Genomic DNA, 18,531 nt, shown 5'->3' with positions numbered 1-18,531 from the left:
TTTTCAAAGTAATTTCCTCTACATTCAATACACCTCTCCATCCTCCGAAACCAATCTTTAAACCAGTTCTGCCAAGTTTCACTAGGGAGTAAAGCACACTCGTTGTCCCAAGCCCGTAGAAGGTCCTCATTACTGGAAAACCGCCTCCCTTTTAGCTTCATTTTCACATGCGGGAGCAGTGCAAAGTCGCAGGGAGCAAGGTCTGGCCTGTAGGGAGGGTGCTCGAGAAGTTTCAGTCCTGTCGTGGTCCAATATTCGGTGCAGGCTTTGGCGCATTATCGTGATGGAGGTACCAGGTGTCCATTCTTGACTTTGGCCGCAGGTTCTTCATAGATCCAATGACTTTAGGCAGGCATTGTTCAGTATACCACTTAGCTGTGACTGTCTTCTGCGTGTCCAAAACGACACGTTCCACAATTCCACTCGATTTGAAAAATACAGCTATCATTTTCTTCTTTACAGATCGGGATTTTCTAACAATTACGGGTGTGTCGTCATCATCAAACACTCCAAACTTTGTTTTGAGCCTTGGTCGGCAGATCGTAATAGTACAGCCAAGTCTCGTCACCTGTCACAATGTTGTTCACATACCGAGATTGTCCCTTATCAAACTTTTTAAACATCTCCCGGCACCAAGTCACACGTCGTGTCATCTGCTCTTCAGTCAGTTGATGCGGCACCCAGAGAGAACAAAGTTTCTTCACGTGCAAATGATCTTGCAGAATCGAACGAATTGCTGGTGCATTTAGGTCCAAAGTATCCTCTATCTGTTGGTAGGTCACTCGCCTGTTTTCGTCAAGCATTTTCCTCACAGCAGTAACGTTTTCCTCGTTTTCCTCCGTAACTGACGTTCGTGGCCTTCCCGGCCTCTCAGAATCCTCCAGAGTGAAATTTCCCCTTTGGAATTCTCTATACCACCTGAATATCGTTGTACGATGTGGACAATCATCATCTAGTGCAAGAGTCATTTCTTCAAAGCACTGGTCTATGGTTAAACCACGCACGAAATTATACCGCAAAACTGTCCTTATCTCATTTCGTGACCACGATGCCATCGCAAGCACTTTACACTCTCACTACTAATGAATAACTGAGCCCATCGACTTGGCGCAGCGGTTACTATGCACGTATGAACATGTCTCAACATGCAGCAGCAAGCAGCTTCCTGTGATTCATTGTTGCGTCATATTGCAAAACTTTCCTAGTACCCTTTGTATTAATAAGGTCATACCTTAGTCTCATTTTTAAGCCTCCGAAGGAGCATGCAAGGCAGATCCTGAAATATCAGACCATTTTCCCACCCCAATTTCTAATTTTTAGTCTTTTTATATTTATTTGAATCAATGAATTAGAGGGGATCATGTACAGGTTTATAAAACTATTAATATTAATTATCAAAAGATGCAAGGAAGCCTGTCTATATTCTTCCCACTGGCAGGAAAGTACTGATTCAGCTGCCTCTTAAATTTCACAAAATTATTAACCCTAACCACCCAAGAAAGTAGTTCATTCTAGTGGTTGACAACATGCTGATGAAATATAAACTTCCTGAGGTCCAGTATGCTATTTTACTATTTTCCCCAATAATTTATATTTATGCTCCCTGGTTATTGCATCTCTTTTCATTATGAAAATTCCATCATTATTCAATTTTTACTCCATCCTCAGTACTTTACATAGCTTAATTAAATTCTCCTCCCCTTCCCCCTGATTCCAAGCTTTCAAGCTCCATATAGATATCCTTTTGCCATTCTCACTAGATGAGTCATCCATCTCTGGACCCTTTCAAGGAGTGGCAACATCTTTCCTTAAGTGCAGCTTCCAAACTTAAACACTGTATTTAAAATGTGGTCTTGCCATTGACTTATATAATGGTACTGCAGCTTCTTCACCTGAGATGCAAAAGTGTGATAAATGATTGACAAGACACTATGTGCCTTCCTGGCCACATGCTTACACTGTGTGCTAATCCCCAAATCTGATTTTATCAAAACAACCAAGTCTCTCCTCATTTACACTATTCAGCTCTGCTATCCTACAGAGTGTATAAGTTATTTTTAAATTCTTAATTTATAAAATGGAGAATTTTATATATGGCAGTATTAAAATGCAGCTACCACTTCTCTGTCCATTTATGAAGCCTGTTCAAGTCATTCTGAAGTTCAGCCTGTATTGTTAATCACCCTCCTAACCTTTATATCATTTGAAATTTGGACATCATGTTCTTTATTCCCTTCTCAATGCTTAAGACTCTCAGAAACAAGGATGGTCCCAGCACCAAACCTTACACCATTCAAGAGCGAGGATTATAAGTGAGATCCCACTTATAACCCTTTCTCACTTACTTTGAAGAATAGCTATTTATAACAACCCTCTACCCCTGCTAATCAGCTATCATACAGTCCACCTCAGGATCTTGCCCGTAATACCAGTACAGCAACATCCTCTATGGAACTCTGTCAGACTGTTTGATTGAGTCTAAGAATCTCTTATTACACAGTAATCCCCTTTTTTGAAATTATACTCTTGCCTTTACCCTTGACTACCAAAATTTCATTTGTCATTCACTTTAGGACACTTGATTACTCGCTGCTAAACAGTTCATGTACCATCATATTACTTAGATTGCTAGTGATAATCAACAGGTTGGGGAGAAGAGAAGACTCAATCTGTGGGTAAATATTTTAAACCGATTCTGTGAAATCACAGAATTGGTTTAAAATATTTACCCACAGATTGAGTTACCATTCACAATTTCCAGTTAGTGAGTGGTAAATATAAAGCTTCTATAAAAACATGCTGTAACTTTCTTGTCAAATCAAGTTGCATATAGAGACTCTTATCATACTCATTATTATCATGTGGTTTGCAGCAGTCTCAATCCAAATTTTACTTTACCGCTATCTACACTACCCAGATTCTGCTTTCCCAAAATTGTTCAGAAGCAGAGCATGATTATACCACATTCAACCAGCTTATGATCAGAAGCATAACCCCTTCATTCCACCCTGTCCTTCCTATACACTTTGTATATTTCAAAATGAAACTCATCATCCTCTGTATCAGAGTGAAATCATCTTAGTTAACCTATTATATCAGCACCTAACTGGCACCTCCGTAGCCAGGTGGGCAGGAGCAGCAGTGCGTAGTACATGCTTCTTGATTAGACCAGGGTTCGAGCCCATGACCACCAAATATGGAAGATGCAGAAAGGTAAGGGAATGACCACCGCATATCCGCGGAGCAATATGGCCTTAGTTGCTAATGCTCCTAAAAACCAAATAACAAACAAACAACAGCACCTAATCACTAGCTTGAATTAATCCAGTTTATTGACACTGCTTCTATTGTTACTATGTAACTGTTTTAAACTTTGTATTTTCTTGTTATTTGCTTCCTTAATATATTCCTTGTAATTATTGATGTATATTGTCCTATTGCTAGTCTGCAGGAGGCCAGCTTATATAATGTTTTTAGCTTATCTTTTCAGATGATGGATTATCAGACTTTTACTATATAACTTTTGAAATACTTTTCTTGGTTTCAGTAATAATTCCAGTTGCATGACCATTATCAAAATAATAATAACATGAAATAAAATTTGGAAGAAAATTAAATGGCAAAATACATTTAAATAGAGTTTTAATTCCTGGTCATAATAAACAGGAAATTCTGCACACTAAGTCTTTTCCAATTGTTTACCTCGTGTTTTTCGATTGTACAGTGGCATCTGATATACAGGGTGTTTGAAAAGTGATAGTCAATAATTTAAAGATGAACTGTACAGACTACAATATGCAAAAAACGCCTAGTAAACATGGGTCCTTAAGTGAATCATTTTCGAGATATTGCACATTTATAGTTGGTATCCACAACTGATTGTTTGTTTAGGTTATGTTATGCTCATTCTCTCCCTTTCCCCTCTCTCAATGCTCTGAGACTTAGCAGGCATACTAGTACTTGTCAAAGAATAGTCAATGTGGGGCCGACTGGGCTAGCCGGGTGGGTAAAGTGCCTGCCTGGCAACCCAAAGGTCGCGGGTTCGAATCCCGCCTCAGGCTTGGATCAAAGTAGTGCATAAACCTTGGGAGGTGCATTATGGCCACAGAAGCCGATGTGCCAATAACTACAAAAAAAAAAAAAAAGTCAATGTGGAAAGAGGTTACAGCAGCAAAGAGTATGTGGACATGCACTTCATGTATGGTAAAGCCAACGGCAGTGCACTCGAGGCTGCCTGATTGTACCAAGAAGCATTTTCCCGCCGAAGGCAGCCCAACAGGTGCACATTCATCAGGGTACATCAGTGATTTAGAGAACATGGTTGCTTCGCACATGGAGTATGGGCAACTAGGCCCAGAAGCATAACACCTGATGTTGAGGAAAGGGTGTTAGAAAGAATGGAACAAAATCCAGGAATTTCAACAAGGAGGGTTGCTCTTAGTCATAGCAGTGTGTGGCAAATTTTACATCTCTAATTACTGTACCCCTACCATATCCAGCGAGCACAAGGTCTGAACAATACAGACTACCTGGGGTGCCTCCATAGCCAGGTGGCCAGGAGCAGCAGTGCGTAGCACATGCTTCTTGATTAGACCGGGGTTCAAGCCCGTAACCACCAAATACGGAGGATGCGGAGTGGTCAGGGAATGACCACTGCATATCCCCTGAGCAATATGGCCTTAGTTGCTAATGCTCCTAAAAACCAAATAACAAACAAACAGACTACCCTCCCAGAGTGAACTTTTGCCAGTGGATGCAACAACAGTGTGTCCTGAAACCCCAATTTTTAAACATTTTAAACAACATCAGTGAATGAAGCCGGGTTTACTCAGGATGGTATTTTTAATTTTCATAACTGTCACGTTTAATCCAACGAAAATCATAATGCAATTCATGACTCACGACATCAGCAACATTTCTCGTTGAATGTCTGGACAGGACTATGGAGACCATCTAATTGGACCACACTTTCTACCAAACAGGCTAACAGGAGAGCTGTACCTTCAGTTCCTGCAGAATGTTCTTCCAGACCTCCTTGATGATGGTAATGTTTCACTTCAGCAATGCCAGAACATGTGGTTTATGCATAATGGTGCACCGGTATATTTTGCTCGAGTCGTGACTTGGTATCTAACTAGAAGGTATGGTCAATGGTGGATAGGTAGAGGTGGACCTGTAATGTGGCCTCCCAGATCACCAGACTTAAATCCTATGGATTTTTGTATCTGGGGGTCATGTAAAAAGCTTGGTGTACACTTCTGACATTAACACAGTTGAGGAATTGCAGCATTGGGTTGAAGGAGCCTTTCAGCAAATCAGAAATGACCCAGGAATGCCTGAGAGGATTCACAACTCAATGCAGAAAAGACAGATTCAAGGACAACATTTTGAACACCTTTTGTAACATCCTGTAACATGTAACATCTGTAAAATCCTGTGATGTTGAAACCAAAATTTAAAAATGTATTATGTTATGTTTAATAAAACCACCCTAAAGGATTCACAGCTTTTTGATAAACTAGTGCTCCCATAGTCAGTGGCAGATCTTAACAGAAAATGTGCATTATATCGAAAATGGTTCGTGATGGTCACTGGGGCTTTTTTGCTTATTTTAGTTTGTACTTTTCACCTTTAAATCATTGACCATCATTTTTCAAACACCCTAAGAGAGAGAGAGAGAGAGAGAGAGAGAGAGAGAGAGCAAAACTGTTTTCTAACATAAGTGATTAGCTGTTCCTTGTAATCAGCAGCACATTATTACATGTGTGCAGAGCTAAATCTAAATTCTTGAAAGAAGATGGATTGCATCTTAATTCTAGCTAGACTTGATATCTGGTGTTTTTTCCCACAATTTTTATACAAAAATATTTACGAGGGGTTGAAATCATTGATTATTCTCAAATGCACACTTTGGTTATGAGTGGTATTCTAAAATGCTTGCAGCTGACCAATCTGTAAGCATTGTTCTTGGGGGAACTGGGAGGGGAGGAACCGTAGGATTAGAGGGGAATATTTCAATGCAGTAATAGAAATCAAAATAAAAGTGATTTTTTTTTTTTTTTTTTTTACTTCCCTTCACCGTGACTGTTAATCAGCTGAAGGAGAGAATTGCCTCCTGGGAAACTTTGATTAAAAAGAAAAAAATTAGTTTTTTATCATGCATATAGACAACCAACCATCAAATACATGCAGTTTAATCTGATGCAATCTTTGATATACATTTTGCATGCTTATACCAATTTGGTTTTACCTGACCCTGCTTAAAAATATTAATATTAAATTTAATAGGTTATCTGAAAATTATATAAATAACAACAAACCATATGTTTCAATCCTTTCAATATGGACTGTGCATTAGACACTAACAGAGTTGAGGTATCATAGCTGATGGCCCTCCCAAATACGTGAACTGATAGCCTATTATAAACAGATGAACCTATGATGGGCAATGGAGCAGAGCTGTTAGATCGCAAATAACTAGAACTAGGTTGCATGGTCTAATGAATTACAACTCCAACTACAAATCAAATTCCAACAACACCATATGGATAGATGGGTGCATTCTCAAAATGAGGTTCTTGAACCCTACTTCATGAATGGTTTTGCCCAGACTAGTAGGGGCAGTGTAATGGAATGAGGCACATTTGGATGAGTGCCTCATTGGAGACTTGTATGAGTTCATCATCATTTCTAATCATATATAACTATTTGTGGTGATTATCTTCCCAGAACACAATAAGGCATCTTTCAACAATCCATATCAGATGATTACAGTGGTGTTGCACTGATACTGTGATCATCCTGGCACATTCCTTTTTTTTTTTTTTTTTTTTTTCCAGTGGTCATTACTTGCCTACTGAACTTGTGTGAGATGTAATAGAATAGTCCATTCAGAACCCTCATTTTTTTTTTGGTAGTTGTTAGTGCATCGGCTTCTGTGGCCATAATGCACCTCCCAAGGTTTTTGCAGTACTTTGATCCAAGCCCGAGGCAGGATTCAAACCCGTGAGCTTTGGGTTGCCAGGCAGGCACTTTACCCACCCAGCTAGCCCGGTTAGCGGCACCCTCATGGACTCAATTTCACAACACATTGAGGCCATGCTGTGTGATAAAGTCAATGCACCCAGGTACTAGGTAGGTGTTCCCAATGCAAAGCTGTGTGTGTGTGTGTGTGCATGTGTGTGTTATTCCTACAGTAACTTAATCTTGTTTTTATGCAGCATGCTGTTGTGGACTGTAATGAGCAGTGCTGATTTAGGCCAACTCATGATCTGTGATACCAAGGGTCAACATATGCGACCATTCTTTTGGCAGTCGTCATCATACAAAGTGAAAAGGACATCTGAAAATAAACCTTGCAGTTGTCCCCCACGCCCAGCTGTTGGTAGTGCTATAGCAGTAGATCATTCAAATGCTTCAAATCCTGAAGTTCTTTGGGTAGATGGCAGGCATGGACATATTTGGTCTTCTGACTTGAAAGGCTGTATGTGTTATTTATTAGTAAATGCAACTGAAACTAAAGACAATGGTAAGTTCTAGCTGTGTTATTATTCTTTATATTTTAAGTTTCATCAAATATTGAAGCTAAATTTTAAAAAAAAGTTATAACAGTGTTATAGAAGAATTTTACCATACTTGATGCCCTATTGTAAAGCAAAGTTTGACATCTCAATGTGAACTCATTGTATATGAAGCTCACAGGAGATTCTAATGAAGCTATTCAGAAAAACCATCAACCATTCAGGAATGCATTGATCCAGAAATGATCTAGATTTGTTATGTAAGGCAGTGATTAGGCCGCATCTAGCATGCCGCATGCAGGTTTGGAATCCTCATTTTAAGAAGGTATTTTGGAAAGGGGTGCAGAGAAGAGCAACACGATTAATTGAGGAGTACAAAAATAATATTCTTATTCTTTAAGTTGTATAAATTTCCAAAAAGCAGGCACTCTGTATGGTGAGCTTACCAAAGTGTATAAGGTTTTAAAAGGCTTAAATAAATTAAATGCTGATGGCATCTTTACTCTTTCTCCAGTGATACCCACAAGGAGAAGTAAATTTAAATTGGAAAAAAAAAGAAAAAAAAAACAGTGGTTGCAGAATAGATGTTTGGAAATTTCAGTTCACTCAGAGAGCAATTGATTTCTGGAATAAATTTTTCTGCCTCATATGGAATTGGCCAGTTGGAATAAATTTAAAGATACAGTTGGAATTACAGTAATACTGTAATTCAATATTTAGAAATGCAACAAAATATGGGACATAAATCAGAAATAAGTGGGAATGAATAAATTTTCTAACATTTGAAAACAATTAATTTATTAATGCATACATATTAAGAAATGACTACTTACATGATGCGCACAATATATTAGTACACATTTAAGAATTATGTCGTAAAATATATGGTTATTTTTTGTTGTACACTGGATTTTACTGTACATCATTATTAACAATGTTCACATTTGTTTAAGCACTGAAATATATTTTCTGGCACATTTTCTTCAAACTGAAGGTCTGAAATAAAAGTTTCAAATGCTGCCAACATTTCATGTTTGGAAGGTTTAATATTGCCTTCGTTGCCCTCATCGTCAGTATTGTTATCAGGTCTTTGAATACTCTCCAAAATGTTGGAGTCACTTGATATTTTCAGTTACTATCATATTATCAACTCCTAAAAATTCTTCAAGAACAATTTCTCCACTGATCAAACCTCTCAATGGAGTTCTTTCCAAGTTTGCTCAATGTCTTGTAGCAGTTCATCCCTCTCATTCCTGTTAACTGGTGTTTTAGTAGCAAAACCTGCTTTTGCGAAACATTCATAATCATTGTTTCTGTCACATGTTGACTTCACAATTTTGCCAACTATGATATGCACATCTGAAAATCTATAACAGAATCTAGGTTGGTTGGTTTTTATTCTCAGTATAATTTTTTTTCAGTATGTGCCTTTGGTAGTGCATTTTCAAATTCTTGATAATGGTCAATTGTTTAGACAAGATATTCGAAGGGAAGAAAACAGGCTTCACAGGCTTCAATCGGAATTACCGATTGAAGGGGTCAGGGCAGTTGTCGGCTGTCAAAATGTTTTTTTGTTTTCTTTCATCATCTTTCTATCGAAATTTAAAATCCACTGTTCAAAAATTTCACTTGTCATCCAAGATTTTTTGTTGTAGTTGTAGTCCAACTATAATGACTTTACTCCTTTGAAACATCAGGGTTGTTTACTTTTGCTTATTACCAAAAGCTTCAGTTTTTCATTACCAGTCATATTTGCAACACCAAGGCTCTCCTTACTATTTTTACCACCTACACATTTATCACCTTTAAAAGTCAGTGTCTTGTTCGGCATACATTTAAAAAATATACCCGTTTCATCAATTGAATATGTCTTTGGGTTCATAGTCCTCCATAATTTTATTAAAAAAAAACTGTTTCTTTCCGATGGGTATAGTCTTCTTTGATTACAACCCCACTTTCACCAGAAATAACTTTTTTGAATAAGCAATAGCGCTTTTTAAATTTTTCCAGCCAACCAGAACTGGCTTGAAATGTTTTATGCCCAAGAAAAGATGCATATTCTGTAGCTTTTTCTTTTATTAATGGCCCTAATATCAGCATGTTTTGGTCTCAAATCAACTTCGCCCACTTAAAAATGGCTTCATCTACATCTTCATATACAGACATAATTTCACATACTTCCGACTCGTCCCATTTCCTCAAACAGTTTGAGAGTCAAAACAAAGTTTTTCAGAATGGTTGACACACTACTGGCAGGGAAACCAAATTTTAAAGGGATTTCTTTTTTTTTTAACACCCCGATATACACTATTAAGCACTTCCACTTTTTCCACTACACTCAAGGATTTCCTCTTAGACATTTAAGATTATTGCACAGCAGCTAAAACAAAATTGGTTTAGGGATCACTTGTTTTTTTTTTTTGTTAGTTTTTGGCGCATTGGCTTCTGAGGCCATAATGCACCTCCCAAAGTTTTTGCATTTTACACTGATCCAAGCCCGAGGCGGGATGCGAACCCACCTCTGGGTTGGCAGGTAGGCACTATGGTGCCTTTGGGTTGGCAGGTAGGCACTTTACTCACCTGGCTAGCCCGGTTGGCGGGACCACTTGTACCTACCATACAGAGACAGGTGAAATTTAGTGAAAGTGTGGATAACTCATTTCTGCATAACAACAGATGAATTTCTGGGATAAAGGAAACTCACTCTCTCCTAATTCTCTAATATGGTGCTTACAATAGAAACAGGTTGACCGGGGCCAATGTCTGTGTCCGGAATATGCCTTAATCTTTGGCAATGACTGTGGATAGATAGTTAGCTGTTGACCAGTGTGATTTCTTGGTATAGTAAAGGTTTTACAGGCACCACTAAATTTTGGATTTAAAAACCCCTTGAACTCTTAAAAGCTAAAGTGATAAATTCTTAATCCTTTTATCTCTTAATTTGTGCTTTCTACAGTTCAGTTTGATTGCCTAAAGGCCAGAGGTAAGAACAATGCATACAAATAACCAACTGAAATCAGTTCGATATTCGGGGATTTCATGTGTTGTTGTGGCAGACCCCAGGGTTCCCCCATTAGCTGCTGTTGTACATCTTGTGAAGAAGCTTGTGCCAAAGTCAGCCATTTGTATAGCATATTTGTGCCATACAAATTGGTGCCTCAAAATTAAATTTAAAAGTAGTTTTTCTGCACAGTGGGAATGCATTCCCATCAGTTGCTATACTTCATGCTGTTGGCTTGAAAGAAACATGAAAGTATGTCTAAGATCCTTAATGCATTAATGTACCATGACTTTGCTTGGAATGTCTGTGAACATTCAGATAATTGGTAATTCAACACAGCTTTGGATTACCAACTAGTCTACAGGGAGGTTTCACAAAATTCTGTTGTTTTTTGTGTTTGTGGGACAGTCATTCAGTAGAAAAATATTACATTGTGCAGCAATGTAATATTTTTCTACTGAATGACTGCTCTTATTAGGGGAGAAGTAATTTTTCTACTGAATTACTTCTCCCCTGCAAATTTTTGCACGGGAGAAGTAATATAAAATATGTTCCACTGGTTGAACCAAAAAAGATGCTTCTTCCACCTTTACATATAAAGCTTAGATTAAGGAAGAATTTGGTTATGGCTCTGGATAAAGAAAAATGTAAACCTGAAAGAAGGAATTTTCATTGGGCCTCAAATAAAGAAACTCCTCAAAGATTATATTTGAAACACAACCACAGAATAGTGAACTAATAGCTTGGCATTCATTTAAAGCAGTTGTACATGAATTTTCTTGGAAAAATTAAAGAAGATAATTATAAATATTTTATGTCAACTTTACTGCATGTTATTAAGTTATGGGGTGCCATATGTCTTTAAAAATTCAGTTTCTTCATACCTATCTCAGTTTTTTCCCCTTAGAATTTGGGAGACGGATGCTTTGAGCAGGGGAAGGGCTTTCATCACAATATATCCATGATGGAAAAGCAGTACCAAGGTCACTGGGATCCTGCCACTATGGGAGATTATTGCTGATTTCTTAAAAGGAAAAAACAAAACAGACTATAAGAAAAGCTCTAACGAAACATAATGTATGTAGTACATTACACGTTTCATAAAATACTTTAAAATGAATAAGACTCATTTTTAAGATAGCATATATGTTATTGTAAGATATTGGAAATTGGCCATTCATTAAGTTACTAAAATTTCACTGTATCTTTGAATGGAGATGTGATAGAGCTATAAGTCTGATATTTTTGGAAGCAGCCAAAAATATTTTTCCTGTGGTATCTGCAACTTTTCTCAGGAGATATATATTTTTTTATTATTTTGTTTTATTTTATTTTTTTTGACCAGTATTATTAGAGAGGACAAACAGATGAACTGGTTAATGTTGTATAAGCATGCTTCCTTGCATGATTTGCAAATATTAATACTGACTTAGTGAAAGCATCTTGTAAACCCAGAAGGAATCTCAGCATCTTGAAGTTGCCCACAGACATCCTATTTATACTGGTCATACTTTAATATCTGTCACATGCTTCACATTTCTGTCATCTTCTTTAATACGAACAGTGTGTGAAACAGGAATTGGCAGGTAAATATTCTCATGTGAAGTAGCACAGTTTTTTTAAACTTTTACTTGAACTATGAAAGGATGCCACACTCTACTGAATTTTGACTAATACTGATTTATTCAAAAAAGATTAATCAAATCAAAACAGTAATACAGGATTCTACAACAGTGTAAAAACATGCATAACTGACATGCTTTTTTCTGTATATGAATGTTTACTGTTGGGATCTAAGACATAAGCAAGTCCCTCACTAAATCATTTAATTCTTATTGATTAAGTAAATATGATGCTTTATTTGAACAGACTTCTGAAGTGTAATCCTATTTATTTGCCAAATTGATCATGAGATTTTTTAAACTTTGATATATCTGTCATACCATACAATAGTAGCAGTCATGATGATTGTTTGCAGGCCTCTCCATATTCATGGCATATAGCAAAAACGCATTTACGACTACCACAGAACCATCCCTTTAATGTTAACCTTCAATACTTTAGCAGGAATGAGAAGTACCCACAACTTGTGGGCACTACTTTATCTTATCCTCTCTTCATTTTTGTCTTGATCGCCCATAGGCATTCCATGCACCATACAAGCATATCACTGGTGGCACTAAGCAGCCAGTGATATGCCACTTGCTTTCATACCTATATGTTGTCAGCAAAACATGGCAGAACAAATCTGAAGGTAACTTGCACCTTTTTTTGGTATCTATTGTAAGTCATAAAAAAAAAAAAAAGACATTATACAAACATTACACACTTTTATATATCACAGTATTGGTATGGATTTATGTAATACATATAAATATCACAAAAACATAATCTTCAATTACTGCCAAAATATTGACACTAGAGATAAACCAATGAAACCATTGGACATAGCACACAAAATACATAGGAGGTGCGATTAAAAACGTTGGGAACTGAACTGATATTTGGAAAACCTTCAGAAAAGTCTTCAGACAATGTATAGCATCTTCTCTGAGAGTTGCATCTAATATTTCTTGGGTTTACGTTTCATTTTTCCTAATTTAAAGCAAATTTCATGCAGATTTTTTACTTAGTAAAATTATTCATTTTAAAATACCACAAAGAACATAAGACACTTACTATTCAATATGCACTAATTCAGGCTGACTGCAGATAAATGAGTGATTTGTGTGTTACTATGTCTAGACAAGTCACCAAACATGTTGCAACTCACTGTGATGCCACAATTTCAAGATGTCAGTTTCAAACTTTTTGATCACACCTTGTATAAGGAATAACTAAATATAAACATTTTTTGTTGCATAATATTATTTTAACAGTATATGTTGGATATCAATATATACCTTCCATTAAAGCCTAAAATTATATTTATTTAATCACAAACCATTTTACTAAACTGTGTTGTTGGGTTTTAGGTACAGCAGTAATTTAGAACGTATTGAAATTGAAAATACTGAGAATAACAGATAGGGAGAAAGTTGTACTTGACTGAAGAAGCCTTTAGAAATTCCTTCAATCTACTACATACTTCTTGAAATGAGTGATAAGTGGTGAAACAACTATGCTGTCATAGAGGACATTGCTAAACTAATGATACTTCATAATATCATGTACTGCTGTTAGTTCAACTGGATTATAATATATACTTTAACCCTTCTTATATAATTTTAACCCTTCTTATATTATGTTATGTTATATCGCATAAACTTACTATATATATATATATATATATATATATAAAAAAAAGCTTCATTTTCCCAGATTTAGATGTCCTCTAAGATTATTATACTTTGCATTTTTTACATGTGTATTCATATGCAAAATCTAGTACCTAAATGTAAAATGGAAATGAAAAGTTATTGACACTATTCTGATATTGTTATTCATACTTCAATGTAAATTAAATTCAATACATGCTCTTTTTTTTTCCCCTCCATAGGCTTGCCACCAACTTCTCTTACTGTTGATGCATCCAGAATATACTGGTCTAATAGCTCATTGGGAAAAGTTTATAGCATCAGAAAACAAGGAAAGGTACTTCATATGCCATCATCAACTTCGACTGCTGCCACTTTTAAGCTGCCTGCTGCTTCTCACCTTAAAAATCATATTGTAGTTGAAGTAGTTAAAGGAGTGAGGGGAATACATGCTATAGGTGACAATTTACAGCCCTTTCCAGGTAATTATATTAAGTAACATCTAGAAGTTCTAATTTTTATATGTGGGTATGTACATTATATACCCACTCATAGGGCCCATGTCAGTTTATTACATATAAATATATAATAGTGAATGGTACCTCCTTTAACCCTCCAGAACTGCCTCAAGTCATTGGAGCATTGACTTTATGATGTGTTGAAAATGCTGCACAAGGATGCTAGCCCATGCAAACTCCTCCGTTGAATTCCTCAGTTGCCTCAGATTGGACAGTGGTGGATGCAAACTGCTTATTCTACCTTATTCTGCTTGAGTTGAGATCCAGTAACTGAGCAGGCCAATGAAGTATGGTAAGATCAACTTTTCTGCTCCTGGAATCATTCTTTAATGATCCATGCCTTAACATGGTGCATCACCCTGCTGGAAGTAACCATTACTGGTTGGATAAACTGAAAACGTGAAAGAATGCATCTGGTTGGCCACAATGCTCTCAGTAAACACACCCTGGTTCTGGTCCATCTCTCTTTATTGCAAAAAATATTATCCTTATCCCTGACAATAGTCTCCCAGTAAAATCAAAATCGCCTTCAACCACAGCAGTATGCACTTGACTATTCTTTTCTGGGACCTGAATAGAGGGCGTATAACTTGGTAGGTCATGGAAATTCCTAGGACATATACCTGTTTCTTCGGTGACTCAAATTCTTCTCGTAATGCCCAAGTTTTAATTTGAGATCTGTACAATCCTTGCATTGGGTGCAAAGAAAAGAATCATCAGTTAAGCTAGGTTTGTCCACTAGACTAATCTTAGAATGCATGCCACAGGATATACTACCAGTGAACCTGTGACTTACACCGGAACTGTTTGCAGGCATTTCTGTCTGGGTCATGATGTCCTAGGACTTTGTATTATAAGTGAATTTTGTAACAGCCATTATTTAGATAAAATTTGAACCTTTAAAAAATTACACAATTTAAATTTACAATATATTACAGAATTTAAATTAGCAAGTATTACAGAAATTAAACTGTTAACAAAACTTGAACCACTAGTGAAGTTAAATTTAAGTTACCGAATGAAAGTTACAAAATTCCCACCAAAATATCGATAACAAAGGCTATCTGAATATTAAGCTTTCCAAATACTTATTTAAATACAAAAATAAACTAACCTACATGACTATGGGAATTCAAACTATATATTAACTACAGGTTAATATATTAAAAAAAAAAATCTCAAAATTATTTCAAAAACTAACCTGCTATGAAGAGGTTCCAAAATACACTACACTATAGATACTCTTAACAGAATCCCAGATACTCTTAACAAGAAAATGTTCAGCTTTGCAAATTGCTGCAACTGGAAACTAAGCACCTACAAGAAAACTTGATTGAAGCCTTTAAGGCTTTAAATGGATTGATTAAACTACTATATTTGATGGCATATAAGATGCATGAGCATATAGGACACACCCCCATTTTAGAAAGGAAAATTAAGGGAAAAAAGTTTTAGTGCATATTCTAATGTGTATAGTAGAAAACAACTCATTCTAAACATGTGATCAGAACAGCAAAAAAAAATACTAATATTGTATAATAATACATTATTCAATTATTATTATTATTAATTTACCAATACATTAATTTAAAAGAGAAATAAAAGAATCTTAGCTACATTAGAAAATATTTTATATGAAGCAAACTACCACTAGAATATAAAATGTACAAAAAGACAGTGAGGGAATGGTAAAAAACATTAGTGTTCAGTAAAGGGAAAGTTCAAAAAATCATTGCCTTTAAATCCCAAAAACTCTTCCTCACTAATGTTGGTATTATTGTCTTCAAATAACTCAGTGTCTTCAGTGCCATCAAGGGTATTACTAATTCCAGTCTTCTTGAAAGACTTTATAATTATTTTACCACTTATATTTCTCCAAGCTTCCTTAACCCATTCACACACATGTGTAATGGTGGGCCTCTTCATTCTTCCTGTGGGTATGAGGTCATGATCGGGTTCTCTCATCCAGTTTTTTTCCACTGTTCTCTCATATTTTGCTTAAATGGCTTGTTTCTGGACACATCCAAAGGCTGCAATTGGCTTGTCAATCCACCAGGAATGACAACTACCTGAGTATTCAATTCCCTCACCCTCTTTTTAATGACTTCAGTTCTATGGGCTCTGAACTGGTCCCAAATGAGAAGAGATGGTTACCTTAAGAAACTACCAGGATGCCTTGCCCATATTTTTTGGAGCCATAAATTCATTACAGATTCATCCATCCATCCTTTTGGATGAACATGAACAAATACACCTCCTGGAATTATTTCCTTAGGAGTTTTTTCTTTTAAATATTAAAAATGGTGGTAGTTTTGTGCCATCAGCACAGCAGGTCAAAACTACTGTGTAATATGTTTTCTCAGCCCGGTAGTTTTTATTGACACCATTTTAGACCCTTTGATATTCAGTTTTGATTGTGCATCAAGAGTTAGTGGGACCTTGTCCATATTTCCTATTTGGCCAAGTTTAAAAGAAGTTTTCGTGCCTTTATTACAAATTTATGGAATTACAGTATTTTTGTTTCATAATCAGCTGGTAATTTTTGTGCAATTGATGTTTTTGTACGCATTGATAAACATGCCTTTGCATGAATCAGTAACACCAACCTTCTATTCCAGAACAATTTGGAATTTCTTCGTCCTTCTGCTGATATCCTGGCCTTATGCATATTCATTTTGGTAGAAACACTTCTTCCTAAATTCCTTTCACCTACTATCCACTATCCACTTTTTAAATCTTCTTCAGGTTCTGGCCAATGTGGGATGGGATGACTAAGGTTATGTTTACTTTTTTTAGCATCTTGAAGTTTTTTTTTGCTTCCGCCCCCAGACACATATCATTTTTCCATAGGTTGTGTGTTTTAGAGTGATCTGTTACATTTAGTTTATATCTGATAGTCAACTCAACCTCTTTTCTCCTGCAGCTATTTTCTGAGGGTAAAATACATTAAAATAATGTCAAATGCCAAGATTAAACAATATTGTTATGAAATGAGGTTCTGATTAAAAACAACTGGTACACAATTAACACTGTTCTTTATTTTATTTCAGTCACCCACAATGATTAAAATTCATTGTCGTGATTATAGTAATTTCACACACAATTAAAGTACACTACCATACACAGAGATGCACTCAACACATGAAAGCCTGCACAGAACTTACTGGCCCGCCAGTCGTGCCACCTTTTAAAGGATCGGCAAACTATTGAGAAACCTGGAGAAGAATCTTGAAGCTTCCATCACCTTCTAAGGCTTTTTCTGTGTTCTCTGGCTTTCGAAACTTCTTGGAACTGATTCCAAACAACTCTGAAAGTCCAAACATGCCCTAGGGTGTCCCGTTATCCTTCAGAAACAAAAATATTCTGACAAAACGGCAAAATACAACCTGCCCACTTGCTTCAACGCTGATGAAGGAGGGCTCAATTCTGCATATAGGACACAGACTGATTTTTCAAGGCATTTTTTCGGAAAAAAAAGTGCATCTTATATGCCATCAAATACGGTAATTGCTAACAGCATCTTTGCTCTTGTTCAGACAACACATGCAGGAGGCATAAATTTAAATTGAGAAAAGATGCTTCGAGGAACAATGTATGAAATGCTTTCAATCAGAGAGTAATTAATTGTTGGAACAAACTTCCATCTAGTGTTGGAGAGCGTAGTTGGAATAAATTTAAGGAAGGATTAAACAAATTATTGTAGTGGATGGATAGCTGAAATGGGAAATTTCTGTTTTTTTTTATTTTGGCTGATACTGTATAAGCTTGCTTTTTTGGATCATTTTCCACAACTGATACTATTACTGATTTGTTTAGAGTAAGTACTGAAGAGTTTTACAAGAAAACACTGAAGAGTTTTTAGGTCAATGGCATCATAGATCACTTCCTTGCATACCATAGGTCCACTTAGACAGAAGGAAATTAGAAGAACCCTAAACAGTCTTGATACAAAGAATTCTACAGGTCCATATGGCATTTTTTCATGGTCTTTAAACCTGTGCTCCATAACTTACTCATGTCACATGTCTCCTTTTCTTGCCCTAACCCTTCATACCCTATCATGATGGATTTAGTGGTGTGTCATGGTTCTCTTGCAACACAAAGAAAAGAATCACTGAAGCCATTCCAACCCTTGCACCAGACATGTTTTGCTGAGTATGCATGGAAGTTGAATATTGCATGGATATTGGATATTTTCTGATCAACAAATCATGCCCATACTGAAGTTTACTAAC

At 36.4% G+C, this 18,531-nt stretch overlaps 1 protein-coding gene across 1 annotated transcript in view; it reads left to right on the top strand.

Moving 5' to 3' along the window:
* Nucleotides 1-18,531, top strand: part of LOC150081563 (proto-oncogene tyrosine-protein kinase ROS-like) — a 356,247-nt gene that overhangs the window by 213,473 nt on the left and 124,243 nt on the right. Inside the window, exons 21-22 of the mRNA XM_090380246.1 lie at nucleotides 7,221-7,528; nucleotides 14,021-14,260. Coding sequence (XP_090236372.1) covers nucleotides 7,221-7,528; nucleotides 14,021-14,260 — 548 coding nt within the window. The remainder of the gene's footprint in view (nucleotides 1-7,220; nucleotides 7,529-14,020; nucleotides 14,261-18,531) is intronic.

This window comes from Mastigoproctus giganteus, chromosome 8 (assembly GCF_048544385.1).
Source record: "Mastigoproctus giganteus isolate SK-2022 chromosome 8, ASM4854438v1, whole genome shotgun sequence".
Classification (NCBI taxonomy): Eukaryota; Metazoa; Arthropoda; class Arachnida; order Uropygi; family Thelyphonidae; genus Mastigoproctus; species Mastigoproctus giganteus.
Note: the sequence above shows the minus strand (reverse complement) of the source record. Positions and strands in the feature narration are given on the sequence as shown.